General features: G+C 45.4%; 1 protein-coding gene across 1 annotated transcript in view; it reads right to left on the reverse strand.

Moving 5' to 3' along the window:
* Nucleotides 1-24518, reverse strand: part of dlgap1a (discs, large (Drosophila) homolog-associated protein 1a) — a 105044-nt gene that overhangs the window by 19516 nt on the left and 61010 nt on the right. The window contains exons 9-11 of the mRNA XM_056597519.1: nt 12988-13070; nt 12698-12743; nt 1991-2272 (exon numbers count right to left, since the gene is read on the reverse strand). Coding sequence (XP_056453494.1) covers nt 1991-2272; nt 12698-12743; nt 12988-13070 — 411 coding nt within the window. The remainder of the gene's footprint in view (nt 1-1990; nt 2273-12697; nt 12744-12987; nt 13071-24518) is intronic.

The following is a 24518-nucleotide window of genomic DNA, read 5'->3' on the forward strand; positions in this document are numbered from 1 at the left end:
GGTGCGTCGTCTGGTGTGGGCTGATAAACTCAAACTATTTCCTTATATATTATTGTGGCAAAATAATCGTACAAATTGAATAAAGCTGTATTGTATGTATGTCCAAGAGAGTGGAGCTTGAGTGCAGCTTGTGTTACCACTAATGAGAACATGCACGCACAGAGCAGATAGAGCCAACCCTAGAAGGAGCAGGATTAGTTACCAAGTCCCTGATTCTGAAAAATACTCCACTAAGTCGAGGAAAGGTACAGGGGATGAAACAGAGCTCAAATTGAGGGGTTCTAGATTAGAGGGACATCATTCCAATTAATAAGCAAAAAGGGGTCATTTTAAGAATGCTCCTAAGAACAATTTTTTTATGATATACTCATGTCTCTGTACTCTGTACACCAAATATATATTTGTTATAATACTATTATATGTCACTTTGAGACTAACAAATAATGTATTGATTACTCTTTGCATGAATATCTAATCCATTTTCCTTTCTTTTAAAATTTAAGAAAAAAGAGATCACAAACGATATACCTCACTCTTGGGCGGTATCAAGAGTTCGCAAGCATGTCAGCGATTGCTTCAAAGTAATCGCCATGTTTGCAGGGTACAAACATGGTTAACATCATAAGTTTCAGTCAGGGGATAAATGGCTGGTCCTGATTCCAACCAGGTTTGTGTCCTCTTCAAGGACCAGATGAAGGAAGCAAAAAGGTTGGCCCTGTAAACTATAAAGGGTGCCAACACTGCCTGCGGAAGCCAATACAATTTTACCATTAAACTAATTCAGAGAGGACATTTGAGGATATGGGGGACATGAACATTTGGTATGTTGTGCTGCCTTCTTTGTCTCATATTCTTCCATGTGATATCATAGTTTCCCAAGTGACCCATGTAGCATGACTACTGGCCAGCTAAAACCAGAGAGCGAGTACAGCAGACTATGGATGTGTTTTCCAATCTGCCAGGTCATACCGACCCCATTGAACACTATAATCAGACAGAACCAAGAAGAAAGATGTTAGAGAATTTGTCATTACAGAATCAAGAGGTGGTCCAGAGGTCCAGAAGAGGCTGGAGCTTGGGTTCATTGAGGAGTCTCGCTGTGAATGGGCATGGTTTGGAAATGAAATGGCAAATTAAATAAGCTATCCATATTTAGTATGCCTTTCCCAGGTCTAGGGTGGATGATGGATTGAATGTCTGGGAGAGGCCCAGTACATAACCTGCTAAATCACACAAAAGGCTGTTTGAAGGTACCCCTCGAAGTGAAGTTGAGTGACTTTCATAAGTAGTCTTTCGAAAGTGTAAAGACGCAGACGTAATAATACATTTTCGACTGCATGGCACATCAGCACCATTTCAAAGGATGGTAGACAGTGGGCTGAAACCACACTAGAGTATAAATTCACTATGGATCACAACATCAGCTAAATGTTTTGCTGAAGTTGTGATCCATAGTGAATGGGATAATATTCCTGGATGTTAGAGGCAGATTTAACAGCCAACCCAATAAAGTGCTGGAATGGTTTGGAGGAGGCCATGTGGTACATGCTATTTTGTTCTAGGAGTTAAAAGTTGTACACTTATGTACACTCTCCTAATTCTCAAGTAATTATCCTTGTACATTAAAGACACTTTCCCTCTCAGGTTCATATTTAATGTTAAGAAAACAAAATGCTAACCGCTACCTCAGATGTTATGTCATGATTATTAAAAGTTGTGTTATTAAAAATAATAATGTGTTTTATGTTGCATGAGATCAAAGATGTAAGGTTAGCAGCTAATGTTTCAGGAATACGGTTCCAGATCAAGACTATAATATTTCTTCCATTTAGTGCAGGTTAAGCTAAACTATGGAAAATAAGAAGAAACAAATGGCATTTGATGAAATGGCAATCCCATACCCTCAACCTAACGGTTATTTTACTTGAGGTGAAACTAAACACCCTGTTGTTAAATAAGAAGTTACAAATAAACCAAGAACAGATGTAACCACCATGAAAGAACACCTGACAAAATTCACCTGCATTGGATCATCGGCCACGCTGTCTATCCAGGGGTCAGGTGGGGGCAGGATAGATGGGTCAAAGCCCACATCGTCATAGTCATCTGAAGCACAAGCATGGTAGTGGTTCCCTGAACCCTGAATGCTGACCGTTGAGGAAGCAGCATCCCGGGAGTACTGGTCGGAGAGAGAGCCGGAGGATGTGAAGACCATGTTGATAGAGGATTGAGGATGAGGAGTTTCCACCAAGTCTGGTGAGTCCAGATCTGTCTGTATTGATAAATATGGATTAATCTTTGTCATTCATGAATGGCAAAAACATTTTTTTTTTAGGTCAATGAACTATTATCTTGATAGAAAACTTTGGACTTTGTAAATACTGCTGACACATTTTCACATTGGTCCAGTAGTGAGAACGTTCCAGCCCTGATCTGCAGAACAGGCTTCAACCGAATCCTGTTGGGCAAAGGCGTCATATAAATGTACACCCTTTCTAAGGTCTTGTTTTGCCACTGATATATGGAAGCATTTTTAGGAAAATAATCAATGTCCTCTTTAAAGTGGAAATTATTAAAATGCAAATGAGTGGGCGGATCAAACTCCACCCACTGGAACACGGAGATCAGTGTAACTCTTAACATCCTCGTCCCCTGTGGATTTGTACGTTGTCACTTAGCAAGCGTCGTACTAACTTGTAGGGAGCATTGGTGTGACATGCAAGGCATCAGCCGTCTCGCGGCAAATAAGGACCCAAAAGGAAATTAAGCAATTTTACTGTTTCTGCGAACCACAAATTCGTTGAATCTCACCTTTTCTCAACCAAATATACATTTCATATTAACACTTCTAGAAACGTGTATATCAGTGTATGGGTTTCAATGAACTGCTCGTTGTTCTTTTGATGCTTCTGTGTTTTGAGGGAATAGAATAGGGATAGACTATACTGTTTTAGAAATAACCAACATTTTGTATGCAAACACGTTGAAACATGTCGAACAATGAGCTACAATTTTATCGTATATATCAATATGCGCTGGTTTATAACCTTTGCCCATCATTTTATTTTCGGTAACATGCTCGCATATATCCTGTATTTTAAACATGAACTTAAATGAACACAATATTCTGAACAACCACCGAAATGATTGATTCTTGGTTCCTGTGATGAGGTAAACGTAATGTTTATGTATACAATGTAAGCACAGTTCACGTTGCTTTCGACTTTGAGTTCTATGTTCTATTGAAGATAAATGATTTATCTTTTGGGCAAATAGACAGTGATTCTAAGGTGTGACCGACACAACAGCCCCTCCCAAGTGCCGCCCAGGCAATGACCCCTCATTTGGGAGAGGTTATTATTCATGCTTGTGTGTATTGTTGAGTGCAATGATCATGACAAGCTGCATCTTTATATGAATAACGAATAGAGAACCAGATTAATAGTGGTTGAATATCTTAAGAAATGGAAAGTAGAATTTAAAGTATCTCAATTATCAACCACATTATTTAATGTGTGAATATGCAGAATAGTCTAGTACGCTAGTCTAGTTATTGTGTATGTGTATGTGTGTGTGTGTGTGTGGTTCCTCAAGGCCAAGTAACCGTGGCCCAGGGGTGACAGCCTGGTCCGTTGTACTCCTATTGATCTCTGTCTGTTCTGAAAGAGTCTGGTCCCTTTTATATGATTCAAGGCATTAAGGTATTCTCAAATGATCAATCAAGTCTAAGGCCGAAAGGACATTCCTATCTCCAAAAATGTATTTTACACCACATTTTGATCATCCCCATCACTGGGCTGTGGCAATACTTTGCCATGTCCATATAGGGGGGGGAGGGTGGGAGGGAGGGGTATTGCTCGTGGATAGTAGGTGCATAGGTTGGGCGTTCGTCTACAAGCATCCATTGTCCGATGCGCCCCCTAAGGATCGATAGTTGATTTGATTGGCCATTCTAAAAATTATATTAAACATAAAACATTTTTGGAAGGGAGTAAGGTCTTCCGCTTGGAAAAGCCTGAACATCCACTGCTTTCAGTTTCTATATGTCGCTGCCAGTGGTGTTGTCATGATGACGCAGTCGGTGTGTGCCAGAGTCCCGCACTGGTCTTATTTTCAAAACCCGTCCCCGCGACGTGCAGTATCTTACCCGGCCCGCAACCTGCCCACAGAGCCAGATAGTTCACAACCTGAATAGTCGACACAAGACCCGCGGCCTCACCCAAAACCACAAATAAGTGTTTCCCATACATAGGATTCCTGGGATGAATTTGATTACATTTGCCCCCTGCTCAGGTTTATTTTTTCTATTTTAAAAGTTTTTCAGTGACATGCAGCAGAGTGTGTCATTTCGCCGTGCGAGCAGACCAGTAGCTTTGGAGCCGCTGCCCTCTCCTCTCGTAACAGTGAGTGGAAACAGTAGGTATGACTTCACTACACATGAAGGGTGACGTAACTGGCCTCAGACAGTGATTCACAATTAAAAAACATTGTCAAGTTGATACCTTGATAATGTGCAAGTAGCCTACTGTGCTAATTACAATAAATCCAAGGTGAATCTATTGTTGATATTTTTGTGCAGACTTTATAAAAAGCTTAAGGGTGGTTTTAAACACTGCAAAGCTTCCTGAGTCTCTAATATTTGTGGGTATGGAATTCCACTTTCCCAGTACTTTAACCAAGATTGCAGATTGCGCATATACGAGAACTGGGGAGCGCTGGGATTCTGAACAGAAATGTAGCTTTTTGAAATACCTTTATACGTATGAAATACCTGTAAATACCTTTATACGTATTATAAAGTATAAAGTACCAACTATGTGTAATATTGTACCACAATTAGAACATTTTCAACATAATTTTCGTTCCGAAACGCTGAGATTAAACACAACCATGGTGTGCAGAAACTTTAAAATTGCTTAATTTCCCTCTGGCAACCGGGCTGCCACGAGCCAGCCGATGCCTTGGAGCAACAGCATGTTACACCAATGCTTCGTACAATTAAGTGACAACCGACGTACAAATTGACAGGGTAAGACTGATGTTCATGTTCAGCCTGTCATCCAATGGGGGGAGTATGTCCGGCCTACTCTTCGCATTCAAATATTGTCCACTTCAAAGAGGGGCACAGTTTGAAATGCAAACACAAATGGTTTTTCCTTTTCAGTTGAATATTTTCCACGTTTAAGCTGACATGTTTTGAAAATGGAAATGCATTTATTTTATCTATGACTCAAATTAATGCGTTCAAATTATGAAAAATAAGAAGCATTAGTGCTCTGCATTTTCATTTTCAACATTGCATTTTCATTATATTATTGTGCTAAAAATGCTTCCATACTGACAGTATGGAATTGATATTCCATACAATTGTGACTATAGTTCCCTAAAGATAAAGAAAACTTTTTCTTTTACCCTTCGCTTTATCCAGTCTGGCAAGTGTTTGTTGTCGTAAGCTTGGTGTTATTCCAGAGACTTTTCAAAGTCTTGGCTGAATATTCACGACTATGTGGAGGATGCCTTTGAATTCAATAGTCGCATAACAGTCCTATTTATTTAAGCCGTATTTATTTGAGACTGAGTATACCGATGAAGACAGAGGGGAAACAGGCAGAGGAGGCTGAACTCGCTGGTGCAAGGACACAAACGGGTGGTGTGGCTGTGGGTGCTGTGATCCTGTGCAGCCTATGCTGTGACACAACGTGGAATAATACTTATGTCGTGGAGAGCGCCTATTTTTTTGAAATAGGCAATAAATGTGTTAGTGTTCAACTCAAGATGAGCATGTTATCAAGGAAGAACACCACATCACCAGCTGGTACGGGCACAGGGTTCTCACTAGGAAGAAAAGCTTTTGTATATGATGTCTTCTTTGCCTGATGGTATTCATCCTGCCAAAAATGGTCTTTACAGACCGATGATCTGCAAGGCCCAGTGCACGGTATTCATAGTATCCATTTGTAGCACAACTAACCACAACTTAATGGTGTCCCTGTCCCATGAAGGTAGTTTATGAAAGGTGCATGTATTTTGAGTCACAAAGACTTGGTTATAAACATGCAAACACACCGGATTAAACGAAAGGTAAAGCCAAATATTGCATATCTGCAGGGTTCCTTTACATAATGTTTCAGAAACGTAGTACCAATCAGAGCCTGTCAGTCACAAAACAATCCTTTTAGAGGACACGATTGAATCAAAGGATTACATTGCTGCTTGTTTCGCAATATCAAAAGGTGTTTTGAGCGTCTGCAATATTCCCCAAAATCTGGAAGTTTTCTTTCAACAGTAATGATTGAGTGCTGGCAAAAGCACATGGAAATAGATAGAATTTTTATGCAAGTTATATAATTTGCTTCAAAGGTTGGTTGATTGTATCATACGCAAACTCTACGCATGAATTGGTTCACACACATATTTCATGGTACTCTTCATAAAGGATAATCCTGTTCATACCATGGCCACTTGCAAATCATTAAAATACAACAGGGTTGATTCATATATTTTTTTCTTTAATTCTCATAAGGTTATCTTTTAGCTCAGACTATTTATGGTGTTCCTTGAACCACAACTGATCTGACGGGAGAAATATTTGGATTTGACTAATGCCTAGAACACAATCGGTTATTTTTTTACATTACAATATTACTTCAGTAAATAGAAAAGATCTTAGTAATGGACAAGCAACAGAACTTTCTAAACGTAATCCTATCTGAGTGCCGTTAGGTAGAAGGCTTTATAGACAATGTAAGGAGTTCTATCTACACTCTATGCTTGATGCTTTAGGCTGAGTGTCAGTCCATCGGTCAATGTGAGGAAGCCAAAGCTAGAGTGTAACAAAACTTTTGAGGAAAACAGATTTTTAATGTTAGTATTTCCCAGAGAGTTCTTTATTTTAGCTGTCTTGTTAACTGCTAGAATTTTGTTAGTTAACAGGTTTGTTTCAGCACGCGGAATACTGTCCAATTCCAGAGGACAGTATTTTTACAACCTTACAGATGCAAATCAATTCATTACAAATCAAACAATCAACAAAGCTCAAATAGAAAACCTGTTATTTTACAAAAAGGTATAACCCACTGATTCCTATTGGGTTACCGTCATTCAATCCAGCCAATAGAAAATCGCCTACACCCTCTCTAGGCTAACGATTTTGGTGGGGTGTGATACCTGGGCAAGATGTCTGTGGGGGATCTGTCTTGGGCTGTGAGACAAGGGGAGGGCCGTTTGGGGTTGGAGACAGACGTCTGGGAGGGAGGATGAGAACAGGATGACGGTGAATACACATACATCAAATAAAAGTGGTTGTCAGAGACAGGGAAGTGTTTTTGGGCTGTAAGACAAAAAAAGGGTAATTTAACGATAAAACCAACCCCTCAGTTGCTCTGTTGATCAATTGCTTTAAGAATAGAATGGAATTAGAGGTAGATGTCTGGCAGAGAGGAGGATGACGACAGGATGGAGGTGAATCCACACACAGTACATTGCTTGATCAACTCCTCAAGAGCAGGGGGGATATAGACACAGATGGTTGGCAGGGAGGGCGATAATAATAGGTTGACTGTGAAACATATTTACCAACTAAAACTGGGGGTCAGAGAAAGGGATCTGGCAGGGAGGGGCGTGAGGGCGGGGAAAAGGTGTCATCAACTGGCAGTGGGGGTCAGAGACAGGGTTTGGGCAGGAAGGGGAAAACAGCAGGAAGCGAAACCTGTGGGTTTGGGTAAGTAAAGAGTTAAAGTTTTTATTGATCGGGTCCTCACGGATTAGAAATCGCAAATATTAAAACAGGTTCAATATTTACGATCTGATATTGAGTATTGTGGGGAGAATGTCAAGGACAGTTGATGAAGCAGGTAATAATTTTCAAGTTGGAAAGAAGCCAATTGGAAGACATGCTGACTGAACGACATACCAACAATTCATCAAGTAATCATAACAGAAGCCATGGCGGCAAAAGCAAAAGAGGGGTGGTTGTCCGAATTGGAAATTGGATAAGATCGCGAGATATTGCAGCGATTTAAAAAATCGGGACTGGGTTGTTGTGGAATGGAATCAGTTGGTGTGTGGTGTGCCGTGTTGGCAAAAAACATTTCCCAGAACAGTTTAATGTATCTCAATCTACCGTAAGGTGCGTAACGTTTTCTAAATTTTAAAAATCATCCTGTGATCACCCAGCATTACATTGTTTCCCAATAAACCATAACAGCCCACGATGGTTTGATTCCTTTCATGTCGCCATTAGAGTTGAACTCTGATATAGAAATAAGGGGTTGTTGATTTGAATAATAAACGTATAGCAGATGTTTTATAGATATAAGGGCAAAATATATAAAAAAGCACTACTTACAAATACAGATTAGTAATTTAATCGACATACAAAGAATTGTTTTTCTCCTTTTCTGGTACCATCCATAAAAGTGACTGTGTGTGTGCCGTCTTGGGTCCATAGTGCTGCTGTGCATTTCACCGAAAGTTGCTCATTCTGAATACTTTTGTGATCATTTGAAGTGCTCTCTTCATATTCTGGAAGCAGTGTATCTTTGTCAACTTTTATATTAAAGCTTTGGTTTTTTGCAAATCCTCTTTTGTATGGACTTCTAAAGGAAGATGAAATTAATTAGTTGTTAAAAGTAATTTTACCGAGAACTGCTTCCTCAACCAGGCACAGTTCACTTCTTTGCAACCTGAAGATTTAGGTTCGGAATCTGTTGGTATCCTTTATTAGTTGTGGATAAGTTCTGTTTGAAAACAAGGTAGCATTATGCTACCTTGAAAACAAGGTAGCATATACCGACTGTTCAAGTTCGGAGTTGTTTTATACTGTTCAAATATCTTTCGTTATTGGGTTAAAATGTTAAAGGTCCAGTATGTAACATTGTAGAACATTGGTGGAGGTAACCGCCTAATACATTTCTCACACAGTCCTCTAATTGCATCCATAGTGGTAAACTACATTCATAGACCTATAATTAACGCTACTGTTATAGTTATCGATCAATCATCATCTCGATGATTACTTGCACTTTGGTACCTGATTGTCGGTTGTTCTTGATAACATCAAAGTGTGAGGTTGTATCTCAACAGTTGCGTTTTGGATACCATTTTGCTTAGTTATCGAGCAGGGAAACTAACGACAAAAATAAATGTCTCCAAAAAATGTATGCATTCAATAATGCATCAATATCATAATGCCCCTCATTCACGTACTGCCATTTGCAATATAATTTACTTTATTAATTTATTTACATAGTTCTGAAACACTTTTCTCCTTTCATTCCATTGCTTTTCATTTCTGCTAACAAAACTCTGTATAATCGATATACCCAAAAAAGTGGTGTGAATGCATCGCAAAGCCAATAAAAACGGTCCCACTTTTAGTTTGACATTCTTTTTTTTATTAAACACAATTAAATAAGGAATAGTTGAAGGATGTTCAAAAAAGACGGGGATTGTCGAGGATGTGTGCATGTTAATACATTAAATAATTTATAGATTAGTGGTTGAAGCATATTGCAGGGGAAAAAATATGGTCATATTTTGCATTCCCGCATACAATTGTATTTGATCTAGTCTGCCTAAAGGCAGGGGTGCATCATGATTCCACTGTAGGAGTCATGATGCACCATCGATCATATACAATGAAATAACTAGTTACATAGGGCCCCTTGCAGAATGAGAAATGGGTTCATCCATCGACAACACCAATCCTGTGACCCTCCGTAGTCTATGCAACTCTTGATTACTTTGCATCTTCTCGCAAGTTTAAATTCTGCGATCATGATGGGATGCGTTTGAGGTTGATAGTCGAGAAAAATAATACAGCGAGTTGTACGACCCCAGACATCGTTAAACTAGGACACTTTAAAGACAGACACCATTTGGAGTACCGTTGGTGCCGTCATTGGAGCTTCAGGTGAGTTTGGTTTGAAGTTTGCCAATGAAAGCATTGGCCCATTAAGTGACTGGTAATACGGTCGGTAATATGTTCTATGTGCACAACCTACTTGTGTTAGTTCGACACAACAATTTAGTACCATATGTTGCTTAGCATTCATAGTTTCTCCCGACGCTACACTGGCCCTGGTTTGGTGGAGCAGGTCAAAATAAATGTGAACCGAGACAATCCTTTAATGCTAGGTAGGTGCAAAAAAAGGTTTACTTCTTATTTCTTTACTTATTATTTGTTGTATAATGAAACCTCACTTTTCTGATTTTAAGTTGTTGTGTCATTACATTTAATAGTCAATTACGCTTCTTTTCTACACCTCAAAAGGTCCATATTCAGCTCTATAAACGTTGATGTTCTGCAGGGAGTAGAGATTCAAACAGTTAGGCTCTAGCTCTGGATGTGGATGGTGTTCCATGCATGCAGGGGGACTGGAAACTGGCTGATTTGTCTGACAACCTGATAAGGAAAAATAAGAATGATATACAACAATCTGTGTTAAATAAAAAAGCTAATTATAATTCAGGATTATTATTATTTTCCCAAATAAATTGTGTTCCAACAGATGGATAACTTAAAGGATAATGTAGCAGAACTGCAAACTCCTCAGAGTAAAAAAGGTGACAATGTCGGGGGGGGGGGGGGGGGGGGGGAATCATCGGTCCAAGGACTGATCGGTGTTTCGAGATATACGGCTACTCGAATTCGGAGCTACCCTGGGCAGGATTTAGCTTGAATAATCATTACGGAGGTTGGAGCACACAATACAATGTAAAGATTTCAAATGACAGACTTGGACGCAAAATGTAGCCCTTTATTATGTAGAAATTTGCTGTTGGTGTATTAGCCTAGGACACCCGTACCAGATTATTTATCTAAATAACCCTATTTTGTTGGAATTTACTAACTTTATGCAAGGTCTACGTTCGTGCAGTACTCGCCGTTGGTTCTGTCCTTAAAATACAATATTATTGTAAATTATATCACAAAAGCGGTAGCTAACGTTAGTTGAATCAAGCAAACAAATAGCTGTTGTTTTTGATCCAAAAAGCTTGACCTACCTTGAATTTAACACAAGATAGTTTCCTCAAATTTGGGCTGTACAGTATGGACAAAATGTATATCACGGTATGATTTGCGGCATAGACGGTATTATATCACGGTATGTTAATTTTATCTTCTAATTTCAATATAAATGACTCTGAAGGGGTAAAAAAAAATTAAAATCTTTTCTCAAGTTACTTCCATCTCTGAAAAACACTAATGTTTAATAGTATGGATTTGTTTCTCCACTTGCTAGCGGACCTTGCCGTATAGTTTTGGCTCAATTTGGCTGAAGTGTGTGCGGGCAGGTAACGTGTACCTGGGATCGAGTGTTTTGCCCATCTCTTTAAAGCCCTTTCTATCGACATTTTGAAAGGGAACCATGTCCTTACACAGGTAAACAGTGACGTTCCACAGCTGCCATTTTGTCGTAAGGACTTTCTTTCAAAATGCCTGCGGAAACAATGTCAGATCGCAGAGACAGCTTCACGCTACCAGCGTCTGTCTCATACGGTGTGGAATGAGAGCTCGTGAAGGGACTATTGTGCAAGCACGCAGGAGCACTAGCATGCTCCGCAATAGCATACTGTCCCTGGGAAAAGTAACGTGGCGCCGAATTGAAAAGGGAACTATGTTTCGTTACCATATTTTCAGTAGTTGCGCATAACTTTACTTTTTACATCAAAAAGTAGTTAGGTGACTGTATTAACGCGTTACTTTGTTACGCGTTACACACAACACTTTCTACCGGTCACACCGGTCTCACGGTAACGTCAAAATCCATACCATAGCGCAAATTCACACTGGTGTACTTTCTATACCGTAGGGCTACTCCCCTACTTCAAATTGAGAGTTTCCATCAGACTCGCGCGGTAGCCAGGTGTCTCATCCAAAGGCGAGCTCAGTTGGCGCTGTGTGCTTCAAAATTCTGAAGCAAATGCTGAGATAGCCTTCCCTGCACCCCCCCTCCCCCTAAAAAAACTTGCTGGTTTTACACGTGAATGACCCAATTGACCACGAAAAACGGCGATTGTCACAGAAAAGCGACAAGTTTGCAGGTGTGATGTAGGGCAGAATGAGTGATGCAGGACAGCGAAGCAGAGGCTTTAGCAGTGTAGTAACTGATTCAACTAACTGACAGCTAACTTTTGTTTCTTTGCAGCAGAAGTTTTAAACTTCTCTGGGCATCATGGTGCAATTTAAAGAAGTACACCTATATAAGAAGTATAAAATATACACACCATGTTACCATGCTTTACAGAAATTACAGTTGGAAAATGACATCTGAAATATATGATAGCAACATCCTAACTACTTACCACTGTGAAACATCCTGCTCCACTCTTGGTTGCGACGGCGTTTCGGGTAAAAAACGATTACATTTATGATTTGGTTTCGTACTCGAAAAGGCTGAACCGAAGCCGTTGCCACTGCCAATGTCGAAAGCGGCTTTGGTCTCTGGGGCATGTCATTTGCCGACATGCGCTAACTGTTTGACCAATCACAACAGAGTGGGCCAGCTGCCCAATCACAGCAGGGGGGGGGCCTTAAAGACAGGATCTAAAAGCGAGCATTTCTGACAAAGGCAGAAAGCGGTACAGCAGCAATGAACAATGTGAGAATAATAAGGTACAGTTTTAACATTAGGCATGTAAACCTATGCTAGTAGTACCACAATAATTGCGTGATATATTTAAGATAGCTTACCTGCACTGCTGCTGTTACACTGTTAGAGCGATGAATACGGCGATGCCTGGCCACAAGACAGACACACAAATCAAGAACCACAAAATGAACGGTTTCAACAGTTTTTTCACATTTAACAAAATATTGGAATCAAATGAAAAAATTCAAAGAAGTTGGCGTTGATGATTAATGAATGACAAAATATTTGTTTACTCTCCCATAAGCAATATATTCTGCAATGTTGGTGCCACTGAGTCATTACAGAGCATGGAGATAAGTTGAATAGAAAAACAACCAAAAGGCTGACTGACCCCCTGTCGTTCTCGACCTGGACCCCTATGGAGGTAAATGTTGACGGGTTCTCTGAATCCTGACATTCTTCAGGGCCATCCACCTGCATATTAAGAACATTTTGAAATAGAAGAGAATAAAATAACTTTAAGTTTTCATTGTTATCTAGCTCCAACCCCTTTATGCCGTTCTCGTCGGTAACCAACCAGAGAAATAGACAATTTGTTTATTTAAATCTGGTCTTCAACATTTTTCCCTGAAGATTCCCCAGTTGTCGAATTTATCCATATGTGCTTGTTTATAACCTATGGCTATTATTTCATTTTCTGTAACATGCACGCATATATCCTGTTTACATACATGCCCCCCCTAAGCATGAACATGTTGTATGAACACAATATTCTGAAAAAAACCGAACAAATTGATTCTAGGTTCCTGTGCTAGGAGCGGGACGCTGTGAAGAGAACATGTATGTACACAATGTAAGTTGATGAGTTCGGTGTAAAGGTTTATTAAATTCAATTCAATTCAAAGTGTTTATTGTCATATGCACAATAAGAAACATGTTCTCAGTCGTACAATGAAATTCTTCCTTTGCTTTCCACAGACTGAATGCCAAGAAAGAAATCAAAAAAATATGCAATATATAATATACAAATAAATATAAAAAAAGCTGCAACAATACATAATTTACAAATTACAAGATAAATAGAAGAGCAGGAACTAGATGAAATAATAAAATAAAATGGAATGGTGCAAATCCAAGAAAGTGTGCCGTAGTGCATGAGCAAAATGTAGTGCCGGCAGTCCTGAGGTAGAATAATAACAATAACAACAGACTCCTATCTTTTTAAGGAGTCTGAGGGCAGTGGGGAAGAAAGAGTTCTTTAGTCTGGTTGTTTTGGACCACCCACCCCCAGTCCATGCTGGGGGTGGGTGGGGTCCTTGAGTATGGAGGCAGCTCTCCTGTCATCTCTGCGGTGGTAGATGCTCTGCAGAGAGGGTAGTGGGGTTCTGATGATCTTCTCTGCAGTCTTTACCACTCTCTGTAGTCGTCTGCGGTCCAAAGCAGAAGTGCTGCCGTACCAAACGGTGATGCACCCGGTCAAGATGCTCTCAACAATGCAGCTGTAGAAGTTTCTGAGGATCTCAGGCGACATGCCAAACTTCCTCAGCCTCCTCAGGAAGTACAGCCACTGTTGTGATTTCTTAACCAGCTTTGTGGTGTTGAGTGTCCAAGTGAGGTCGTCGCTGATGTGGACACCGAAGTACTGGAAGCTGCTCACCCTCTCTACTTCAAGCTCCCCGATGAACAGTGGCCGATGAGGACTCCATTTCTTCCTCATGTCCACCATCATCTCCTTGGTCTGGTCCTTGTTGAGGGTGAGGTTATTGTCCTCACACCATGACACCAGACTGGCCACCTCCCTCCTGTAGGCCGCCTCGTCCCCGCCCATGATGCGTCTTATCAATGCGGTGTCGTCCACAAACTACAGGATGGTGTTGCCTATGTGGGAGGTGACACAGTCATGAGTGAACAGGGTGTAGAGGATGGGGCTGAGCACGCAGCCCTGTGGCGTGCCAATGATGATGCTGGCTGAAGTCCTATTTCCAATCCTGACAGAGCCAGTCACAGATGGCGGGGTGTAGACCTAGTGTAGACAGTTTGTCGGTGAGTTTGTGGGGGATGACTGTATTGAAGGCGGAGCTGTAATCCACACAGAGTGTCCTAATGTAGGAGTCTTTATTTTCCAGATGGGAGAGGGAATAGTTGAGAACAGCAGCGACAGCATCAGAGGTGGACCTGTTGGGCCGGTAGGCATATTGCAGGGGGTCCAGGGGGTCCGGTACGCTGCTCTGAATGTGGGTCAGCACCACTCTCTCAAAGCACTTCATAATGATTGGATTTACACAAACCTAGATGAAGAGGTATCCCCTAAATAGTGCACTTTGCTCATTTACAAATTTAAATAAATGATTTAGCAGGCTTTTACTCCAACCACTAGCTCTGCTCCAATCCACAGCACACTCGTTGCCATAACAACGATAAGTGCGGCAGATGAGCTGTTTTGTTGTTTTGTTTTTGTCGTAAACTAGGCTTCGCTAGCTAGGAAATAGACACACATACTAAGGGTGCGCCATACAGAACAGACCCCCTCATGTGTGAGAAGATATTCTTCATTCTCGGATTGATTTGACTATTTCTGTTGTTGAGCGCAATGATCATGACAAGCAACATTTTTATAGAAATAAGGAATAGGGATTAATAGTTGTTTCATTTCTAAAGATGGAAAGTGGAATCTATTTAAGTCATCCCAATTATCAACCATATTATTGAGTTTGACCGAAGAGTAGGGTCCTTGTGTGTGTGTGTGTGTGTGTGTGTGTGTGTGTGTGTTGTGGCATTCCCCCGGTGCCACGCCCCCTGTTCGGGAGAGTCGAGGCCGGGATATACCGCCGGTGGCCAACAGCCGGCGACAAACCCCGACTTCCCGAGAGCCGCAATCGGGGAAACGAGGAGCACCTGGGCAGGAGGCACCCAGGTGTTAAAAGGAGGCCACCAAACGACAGATCGAGAGAAGTCGAGTGGAAGAGAGGACGACGCAGAGGACCGAGAAAGGAGAGTGAGCCGCACGGCGGACACGGGAACGACGACTCGAGCAACCCCCCCCGACTTCAATGTACAGCGTACACTTGTGTGAATCTAACCAACCGCGTGTAATAAACCGCCGTTTGAGGCTTTGGACCCTCACACCCTGCCTGATCCTTACTTGGAGCCCTCCAACCAAACCGAGTTACCACATATGGTGGAGAATGCAGGCAACTCGGTCCACGTGCGGCCCCCGGTAAGGACCCCTCCCCGCGTACTGGCAGTGGCTCTTCGTCTTTGATTTTTTTTTTGTTTTTTTTTCTTCCGGTGCGGTTCCTCCGTTCGCGGAGGTGAATGCCCGCGGACGTAGATGCAGAACCCCGGGACAGCCGCAGGACCAGCCGGCCCGAGAGAATCGGACCCCAGCCTGGCCCTGCTGACGGAGGCGGTGCTCCGCCTGACCCAGCAGGCCATCCGCGACCCGCCGACCACCGCCCCGACGAGTCGGCTCACAAAGCTAGGACCCGACGACGATGTCGAGGCCTTCCTGGAAACATTTGAGCAGGTGGCAACCCGGGAGGGGTGGCCAGAGGCCCAGTGGGCCTATATAGTGGCCCCGTTCCTAACCGGACCCGCCCAGCAGGCGAGTCAGGACCTCAACCCCGGGGACGCGGGCCGGTATGCCGCGCTCAAGGCGGCCGTGTTGGCCTACTATGGACACAGCCTTGCGGCGAAGGCCCTCAATTTCCACGAGGCGGCGTTCGACGTCCGAGGACCCGTGCGGACCCAGGTGGCCCACCAATGTCGGCTAGCCCGGAGGTGGCTGGTAGAGGGAGCGGGACCCAGCCCCGTGGATCGGGTCGTGGTGGACAACACCGTGCGACAGCTGCCCCCCGACGCCCGGAGGGTGCTGGCCCACCACCACCCTGAGACCGTGGACGACCTCGTGCGCCAGCTGGAAAACTGGCAGGTGGCCCAGCGGCTGGCGGCGGCCCCGAGACCCACCCCCCGGGCCACCCGGAGAGAGGCCCCAACACCGCCGCCGAGGACCCGGCCGTCCACCCCGCCCCGAGAACGAGGGGAGCCCGAGACCCGGCGCTGCTACCACTGCGGACAACGGGGACACCTGGTCCGCGACTGTCCCGACCGACAGGACGTCCCCATGCCCTCCGCGTGCACCGCCCCGAGAGACCGCCCCACCTGTATGCTGGCGACCTGCTGGACACAGAGCCTCAAGGACTCCCCCACCGTCCCCATCAGGGTGATGCACCAGGACACCCATGCCCTGGTGGACACGGGGAGTGCAGTGACCCTGGTGAGGGCCGACCTAGCCGGGGGCAGGCCGGGGACCCCGATGCAGGTCTCCTGCGTACACGGCGACACCCGGACGTACGAAACCTGCCACGTGGTAGTACGCACACCACAGGGGGTCTTCGTCGCCCGGGCTGGGATAGTACCGACCCTCCCGGTGCCGTTCCTGATAGGCCGGGACTGCCCCATCTTCACCCGCTTCTGGAGCCCCAGGAGGGGGAACCAGGGGGGATGAGAGCTGCACCGCCCGGCCGGCCGAAGCGGACGCCCGGCCCGGCGAGGGGCAAGGCGCCCGCCGACGCGAGAGTCCGGGTCGGAATCCGGACCCGCCCCGACGACCGCCGCCGACCACGGACCAGCCCTGGGAGCGACCCGCCGACCGACCGCCGCGCAGACCGAGACCGACGACGAGCCGGGGTCCGGAGGAGAGGGACCGTCGGCGCCGGGGAGCCCGCCCCGATCTACCGGGGACCAGGCGCGACCGGGACCGGGAGACGGAGCGGGGCCCAGCACCGACACCGTTACCGCCTCCGAGAGGGGGAACACCCCCGAGGAGCCCGAGAGCTCCCCCCTAACTGAGCTATCGGACTTCGCCCAGGCGGGGGGGGAGAACTCGGCCCGACCGGGACAGTTCGCTACGGCCCAGCATCGGGACGATGCCTTGCGGCACGCGTGGGGGCATGTGGTCGCCCACGACGGACAGGTGAGGGACTCAGTGAGCCACCTGACCCACCCCCACTTCTGCACTCAGCGGGGGTTGCTGTACAGGGTCGACGTGCGCGAGGGGGAGGTAGTACAGCAACTGGTGGTACCGCGACCGTACGTGTCGAAGGTTTTGTTCATGGCCCACACCCATTTGCTCGGCGCACATCTGGGCATGGACAAAACGCGAGAGCGGGTGGTGGCGCGGTTCTATTGGCCCGGGGTACGCAGAGATGTAGCGCGTTACTGCCAGGAGTGTCCCGACTGCCAGCGCGTAGCCCCGCGGGCAGTAGAGCGGAGTCCGCTCATACCGATGCCCATTATTGAGACTCCCTTCGAGAGAATAGCGCTGGACATCGTAGGACCCCTCCCCAGGACGAGCCGGGGACACCGATATCTCCTGGTCATATTAGATTATGCGACCCGATACCCCGAGGCCCTCCCACTGCGTGCGGCGACTAGCAAGGCGGTAGCTCGAGAGCTAGTACTACTCTTTAGCCGGGTGGGGCTCCCAAAGGAGATCCTCACCGACCAAGGCTCATGTTTCATGTCCCGCGTAGTCAAGGAGCTACTAAAACTGTTACAGGTCTCCCAGCTCCGGACCTCGGTATACCACCCGCAGACGGACGGGCTAGGCGAGCGGTTTAACCAGACCATCAAACGGATGCTCAAGAAGAGCATCGAGGCGGACGGGAAGAACTGGGACCAGTTGCTCCCCCACGTCCTCTTCGCCATTCGTGAGGTGCCCCAGGCTTCCACGGGGTTCTCCCCCTTTGAACTCCTTTATGGGAGGAGACCCCGTGGAATACTGGACCTGGCGAAGGAGGCGTGGGAGAGTCATCCCTCTCCACACAGGACCACCATCGAGCATGTGGAGCTCGTCAGGGACCGAATGGCCAAGGTCTGGCCCATAGTCCGAGACCACCTCGCCCGTGCTCAGCAGGCCCAGGCGCGCGTGTATAACAGGGGGGCGCGCGTGCGGAACTTCCAACCCGGCGACCGGGTCTTAGTGCTGGTTCCCACCAGCGAGTGCAAGTTTCTCGCGAAATGGCAGGGCCCGTATGAGGTAGTAGAGGCCGTGGGGCCCGTTAACTACAGGGTGAGGCAACCCGGGAGACGTAAGCCCACCCAGGTTTATCACGTGAATCTGTTAAAGCAGTGGCGGGGTGAGGACGACCCTCCCCTACGGGCCCCCATGGCCTTAATGGCTCGGCCCGCGATCCCTGACGTCCCGATGGGGGCCGACCTCAGCCCCGCACAGAGGCAAGAACTAGAGGAGCTGGTGCTGCAGAATCGGGACGTGTTTTCGGACGTGCCGGGGCGGACCTCGGTGATCTCCCATGAGATCCGGACCGCTCCGGGGGTGACGGTTCGGATCCCGCCCTACCGGGTGCCCGAGTCCCGGCGCAACGCCATCCGCGCCGAGGTGGAGCGGATGCTAAAGCTGGGGGTAATTGAGGAATCCCGGAGCGCCTGGGCTAGCCCCATCGTGCTGGTGCCCAAACCGGACGGGACCCACCGGTTCTGTAATGACTTCCGCCGGTTGAATGAAGTGTCTGACTTTGACTCCTACCCCATGCCTAGAGTGGACGAGCTGATCGAGCGGCTGGGACCGGCCCGGTACCTGTCCACGCTGGATCTAACCAAGGGGTACTGGCAGGTCCCCCTGGCCCCGTCGTCCCGGGAAAAGACGGCCTTCGCGACGCCGGGGGGCCTGTTTCAGTACACCGTCCTGCCCTTTGGTGTCCACGGGGCCCCCGCTACGTTCCAGCGGATGATGGACCAGGTCCTAAGGCCGCACAGCAGTTACGCCGCGGCATATATAGATGATATAATCATCCACAGCGCCAGTTGGGACGAGCACGTCAAGCACGTGCGGGCCGTGCTCAACGGCCTACGAGCGGCCGGGCTTACCGCCAACCCTGCAAAGTGCAGGTTGGGGCGGGAGGAGACGGCCTATTTGGGGTACCGGGTGGGGAGGGGGAATGTGCGACCCCAGGAGGACAAAGTGGCGGCTATCCGGGAGTGGCCGCAACCCCAGACCAAGAAGCAGGTGAGATCGTTCCTGGGGCTGGTGGGGTATTATCAACGTTTTATCCCGGGGTATGCCACCCTAGCCTGCCCCCTGAACGATCTCACCCGGAAGGCCCTCCCGGATAGGGTCCACTGGACTGAGGCAGCGACGAGGGCCTTCGAGGACCTGCGGGGAGCCCTGTGTAAGGAGCCGCTGCTGGTAACCCCTGATTTTAACCTCCCTTTCACCCTACAAACAGATGCGTCCGAGGTGGGACTAGGTGGGGTCCTGTCCCAGGTCCGGAACGGAGAGGAGCATCCGGTGACCTATCTCAGCCGGAAGCTCCTCCCCCACGAGCGGAACTATAGCACGGTGGAAAAGGAGGCGCTGGCCATTAAGTGGGCCGTCACCAAACTGACATATTATCTCCTAGGACACCAGTTCGTCCTGGTGACGGACCACGCCCCCCTGAAATGGATGGCCACCGCCAAGGACACAAATGCTCGGATCACGAGGTGGTTCCTGTCCCTCCAGCCCTTCTCCTTTACCGTGGAGCATAGGCCGGGACGGGAACACACCAACGCCGACGCTCTTTCCCGCCGAGATGCGTGCGGGGGCTGGGCCCCGCGCACGGAGGGGCCTAGGCAAAGGGGGGGAGTGTGTGGCATTCCCCCGGTGCCACGCCCCCTGTTCGGGAGAGTCGAGGCCGGGATATACCGCCGGTGGCCAACAGCCGGCGACAAACCCCGACTTCCCGAGAGCCGCAATCGGGGAAACGAGGAGCACCTGGGCAGGAGGCACCCAGGTGTTAAAAGGAGGCCACCAAACGACAGATCGAGAGAAGTCGAGTGGAAGAGAGGACGACGCAGAGGACCGAGAAAGGAGAGTGAGCCGCACGGCGGACACGGGAACGACGACTCGAGCAACCCCCCCCGACTTCAATGTACAGCGTACACTTGTGTGAATCTAACCAACCGCGTGTAATAAACCGCCGTTTGAGGCTTTGGACCCTCACACCCTGCCTGATCCTTACTTGGAGCCCTCCAACCAAACCGAGTTACCACAGTGTGTGTGTGTGTGTGTGTGTGTGTGTGTGTGTGTGTGTGTGTGTGTGTGTGTGTGTGTGTCCCAGGCCAAGCTACCACAACCCACGGGTGACAGCCAGGCCCCCCGTTATGGTCACAAATTATAGGGTGGGCCAGTTGCACTCATATTGACCACTTTGATATGAATGAGGGCATTCAACTCTACTAAATTATATGTTTGGTGGTTCTAGCTGAGCCGGAAGTGATGTAATCGCTCCCTCAGAGGTTATACGAAGATGAAACAAGCCGAGAAAACTTGGGAATAAGATAGACGTCTGGTCTAATCAGGGCATTAGGCTCTGATCAAATTGCTATAAATTGGTGTGGCTCTAGCCCTACAGGAAAGGCTCACACAAAATCATCAAATGCTCCATTGAAACGCATTGGATGCACAAGCCGTTGCTAGAAAAAAATCGAAATTTGTTGATAAGAAATAGAAACTTGGCCATTAGACCGTCAACCAGGGTGCATATTTTGACCACTCCGAAAAAAGGCGGACCCTAACCCTGAACCTCTCGGTCACCGTGGTTCGGTGTGGGGGTCCCAGTAAGGTCTCAGGGCGGTAGGACCTTCCTTAATCCCTAAGTCACCTGCTCATTGCATCACTTCCTTTAGGGCTTCGGCCTTCTAATTGATCATTCTAGTATATTTGAAGTGGTCCATACACTCAGGAGGAGGAATGACCTCTCACACGTGATCAATTAATGAATTGTTTTAAAATAACCCAGCCTCGTTAAATCAATGAGCTTGGTGTTTTGCTTTCAAAAATGGATTGTACGCTGTGTCATTACCAATTCTGTCCATGCGCACCTCTCAGAGTGATGTAACTAGCCCCCAGACAGTTTAAAAAAACATTGATTACAAAAGTGACTTATTAATTACAATTATATATTTCCTAGCCAGCGGAATGTAGTTTACGAAAGCTGCTGCACTTATCGTCATTATGGCCACCAGTACGCTGTGGTTTGGAGCAGAGCTATTGAGTGGAGTAAAGGCCAGCTAAATCCTTTATCTTTAAATAAGTAAAAAACTGAAGAGCACTATTAAAGTGATACCTCTTCATATAGGTTTGTGCAAATGACAATTTACACGGAACTCATGTGGTAACATTCTGTACATTAATGTTCCTCATCACAGCGTCTCACTCCTATCACAGGAACCCAGAATCAATGTGTTCGGGTGTTGCTCGGAACATTGTGTTCATATAGAATGTTCCTGTTCATTCATACATTCACAGGATACGTGAATGTAACAAAAATTTACTCATGGCCATAGGTCGTAAACAAGTGCATATGCATACATACAATAACTTGGGGGCGGGGGGTTTGTATGGAAGTAAATCTGTGCCATCGGATTTTTAAAATAAAAAGCCATTGAATTCTAAGCATTGAATATTTATGCATTGAAATAACGTATCTGGATTATTTGCCTCTGAATTTAACTCAATAAATCATGTTGAGCTTTATTTTTCAATGTTAAAAAATTCAAAATCAAATAGTCAACATTAAAAAATTCAACGTAAATATTTTAAACGTCCCCAATTTCAACATGCAAAATTCAGCTGCAAAATTCAATGTTTGACAATTTAGTGTTAACATCCGGGGTCATTGTTCCACATGTTTGTAATAAATTATGTCATTAGGGTAATTTTTTGAACAGAATATACAGGCTATCAAAATGTGCATGTTAATGACGCTTTAATGCAAATGCACGCATTAACCCACGTTTTCTATTTTTTTCTTCTTTACTGTGATTTTGAAAGGGTTTGCCCATAGAATGTCAACATATATATTATTATGATATATTATATCAGAAATCTTTTTCATTTTTAGCCATGAATTCTCTCTCTCTCTCTCTCTCTCTGTGTGTGTGTGTGTGTGTGTGTGTGTGTGTGTGTGTGTGTGTGTGTGTGTGTGTGTGTGTGTGTGTGTGTGTGTGTGTGTGTGTGTGTGTGTGTGTGTGTGTGTGTGTGTGTGTGTGTGTGTGTGTGTGTGTGTGTGTGTGTGTGTGTGTGTGTGTGTGTGTCCTCTGATTTTCTTTCCAAGCAAAGATGAACTAACGTATGTCGAGCAAGTGCCCCAGAAGAACAATTTGTAGTAGGAGGAGCGAAGAGGAGAGGGGGAGGAGGAGGTGACTGCCTGATTACAATTGCAGTAAGTGACAGCCTGTTTACAATTCCCAAATCTGTGGTGCTACTTATTTGAATTGAACTACACTTGAATTTAACAACAACTGTTGGTTTACAATTGCACTAATTAACTGCCTGTTTACAATTTCCAAATCTGTGTTGTTCCGTAAATTTCATATTCAACCCACACTGAGTGAGGGTTAGGGTTAGTAAAAGGGGGTTAATAAAACTCCCTCAAGATCACTTGGTCTAGTGATTGCCTATTAAGTGCATTTTGTATGAATGATAATGTGTCATTCCATTTGATAATGTAATTTAACTTAAATTGGAGTGGATTTAAAATAGAATTTCAAAAGTGTTATGAATCGCAATTTAACTCACCAATACTATGTGATTAATCGACAATAAAATTCATAGGTTGACAGCCCTAGGCTACCCCGATTATATTCCCTCCAAACCGCCACACAACCAGTTGACTAACTAAACATCATATGCAATCGCTGAATGTAGATCATGACAATAAAAGGCACATTTCTAACTAGAAATACATTTAATGCCGAAACTGTTAAAATTGCATTTTCCACTGAAAATCCAATGAATGCCCGCCATGTTTGCTTTTCGTCCATAGCGACCACCATAGCAATGATAGAAGACATAGGCATGTCAAATTTTTAGCAAGAAAAAATCAGACAATGGTGCTCTATGACACGATCAATAGATCCACTTTCGTGACTATGAGCAGATGGTCTGATACCGGGTCGGTGAGAATGCTGAGTGGTGTGTAAAGGGAAAAACCAAAATGTTGGATTTATTTGTTTGGCACCATTTGGAGAAGATACCTAACCAGGGCAGTTTTATGTGCTGACCTTTGTTGGACAAACAGAGGCAAAGGTATTGAAGCTATGGGTAACTCTCATTTAGAATATACTGGATGGCTAATGATCGCAAAAACAACGTTTTCCAAAAGGGAGTACTATGATATATTTCAGGATGACTTTTATTTCATCATGCCATATTTAATTATTTTATGACATGCAGTATTTATTTCATAATGCCGCATTCCACATCCATCAGGAATATTCAAATGAGATTATATTCAAATGGGATTAATCCAAAGTGAGAAACCAAGGTTGCTTTGGTCTGAGATGACCTTGCCCAACTCATTTTAATATATCAGATGGAAATGTGGTATTATGAAATAAATGTGGCATTATGAGATATTCCACACAAATTGGCCAGACCAAAATTTTGGTGAGTAACAAAACCATTTTCCCAGGATTCTCTTAATCTTTTTAATCCCTGTAATAACAATGACTTGAGAAAAATAGGTATTTTTTATCTCGGGAAATAATATAGGCTCTTGGGGAGCCTATATTATACGTATATCTCTTTGGACACTGGAATTGCTTCCATCAACAGTAAAGTAAGCTGTGTCCATTGGAGTCCGGTTATACCTTGCTCTTCAGCTTGTCTCTGGTCGGATAGGCAAACTGAACGAAGTCGAGTCGTATAACGTTCAGAGACCGCTCCTTGGTTTTTCAGAACTTGTCCGTCAAATGTTCAGTGTTGTCCGTGGATATTTCAATTTCAATCTATCAATTCAAATGTACTAAAACAGTGGGGGTTGGATGGTCACTGTATATGTTCCAGACTAGTTTAGTAGTGTAGTAGGCATGAGGTGACCCACATTTATATTTGATTTTTCCCCCGAAATATTTCTA

This window comes from Gadus chalcogrammus, chromosome 8 (assembly GCF_026213295.1).
Source record: "Gadus chalcogrammus isolate NIFS_2021 chromosome 8, NIFS_Gcha_1.0, whole genome shotgun sequence".
Classification (NCBI taxonomy): Eukaryota; Metazoa; Chordata; class Actinopteri; order Gadiformes; family Gadidae; genus Gadus; species Gadus chalcogrammus.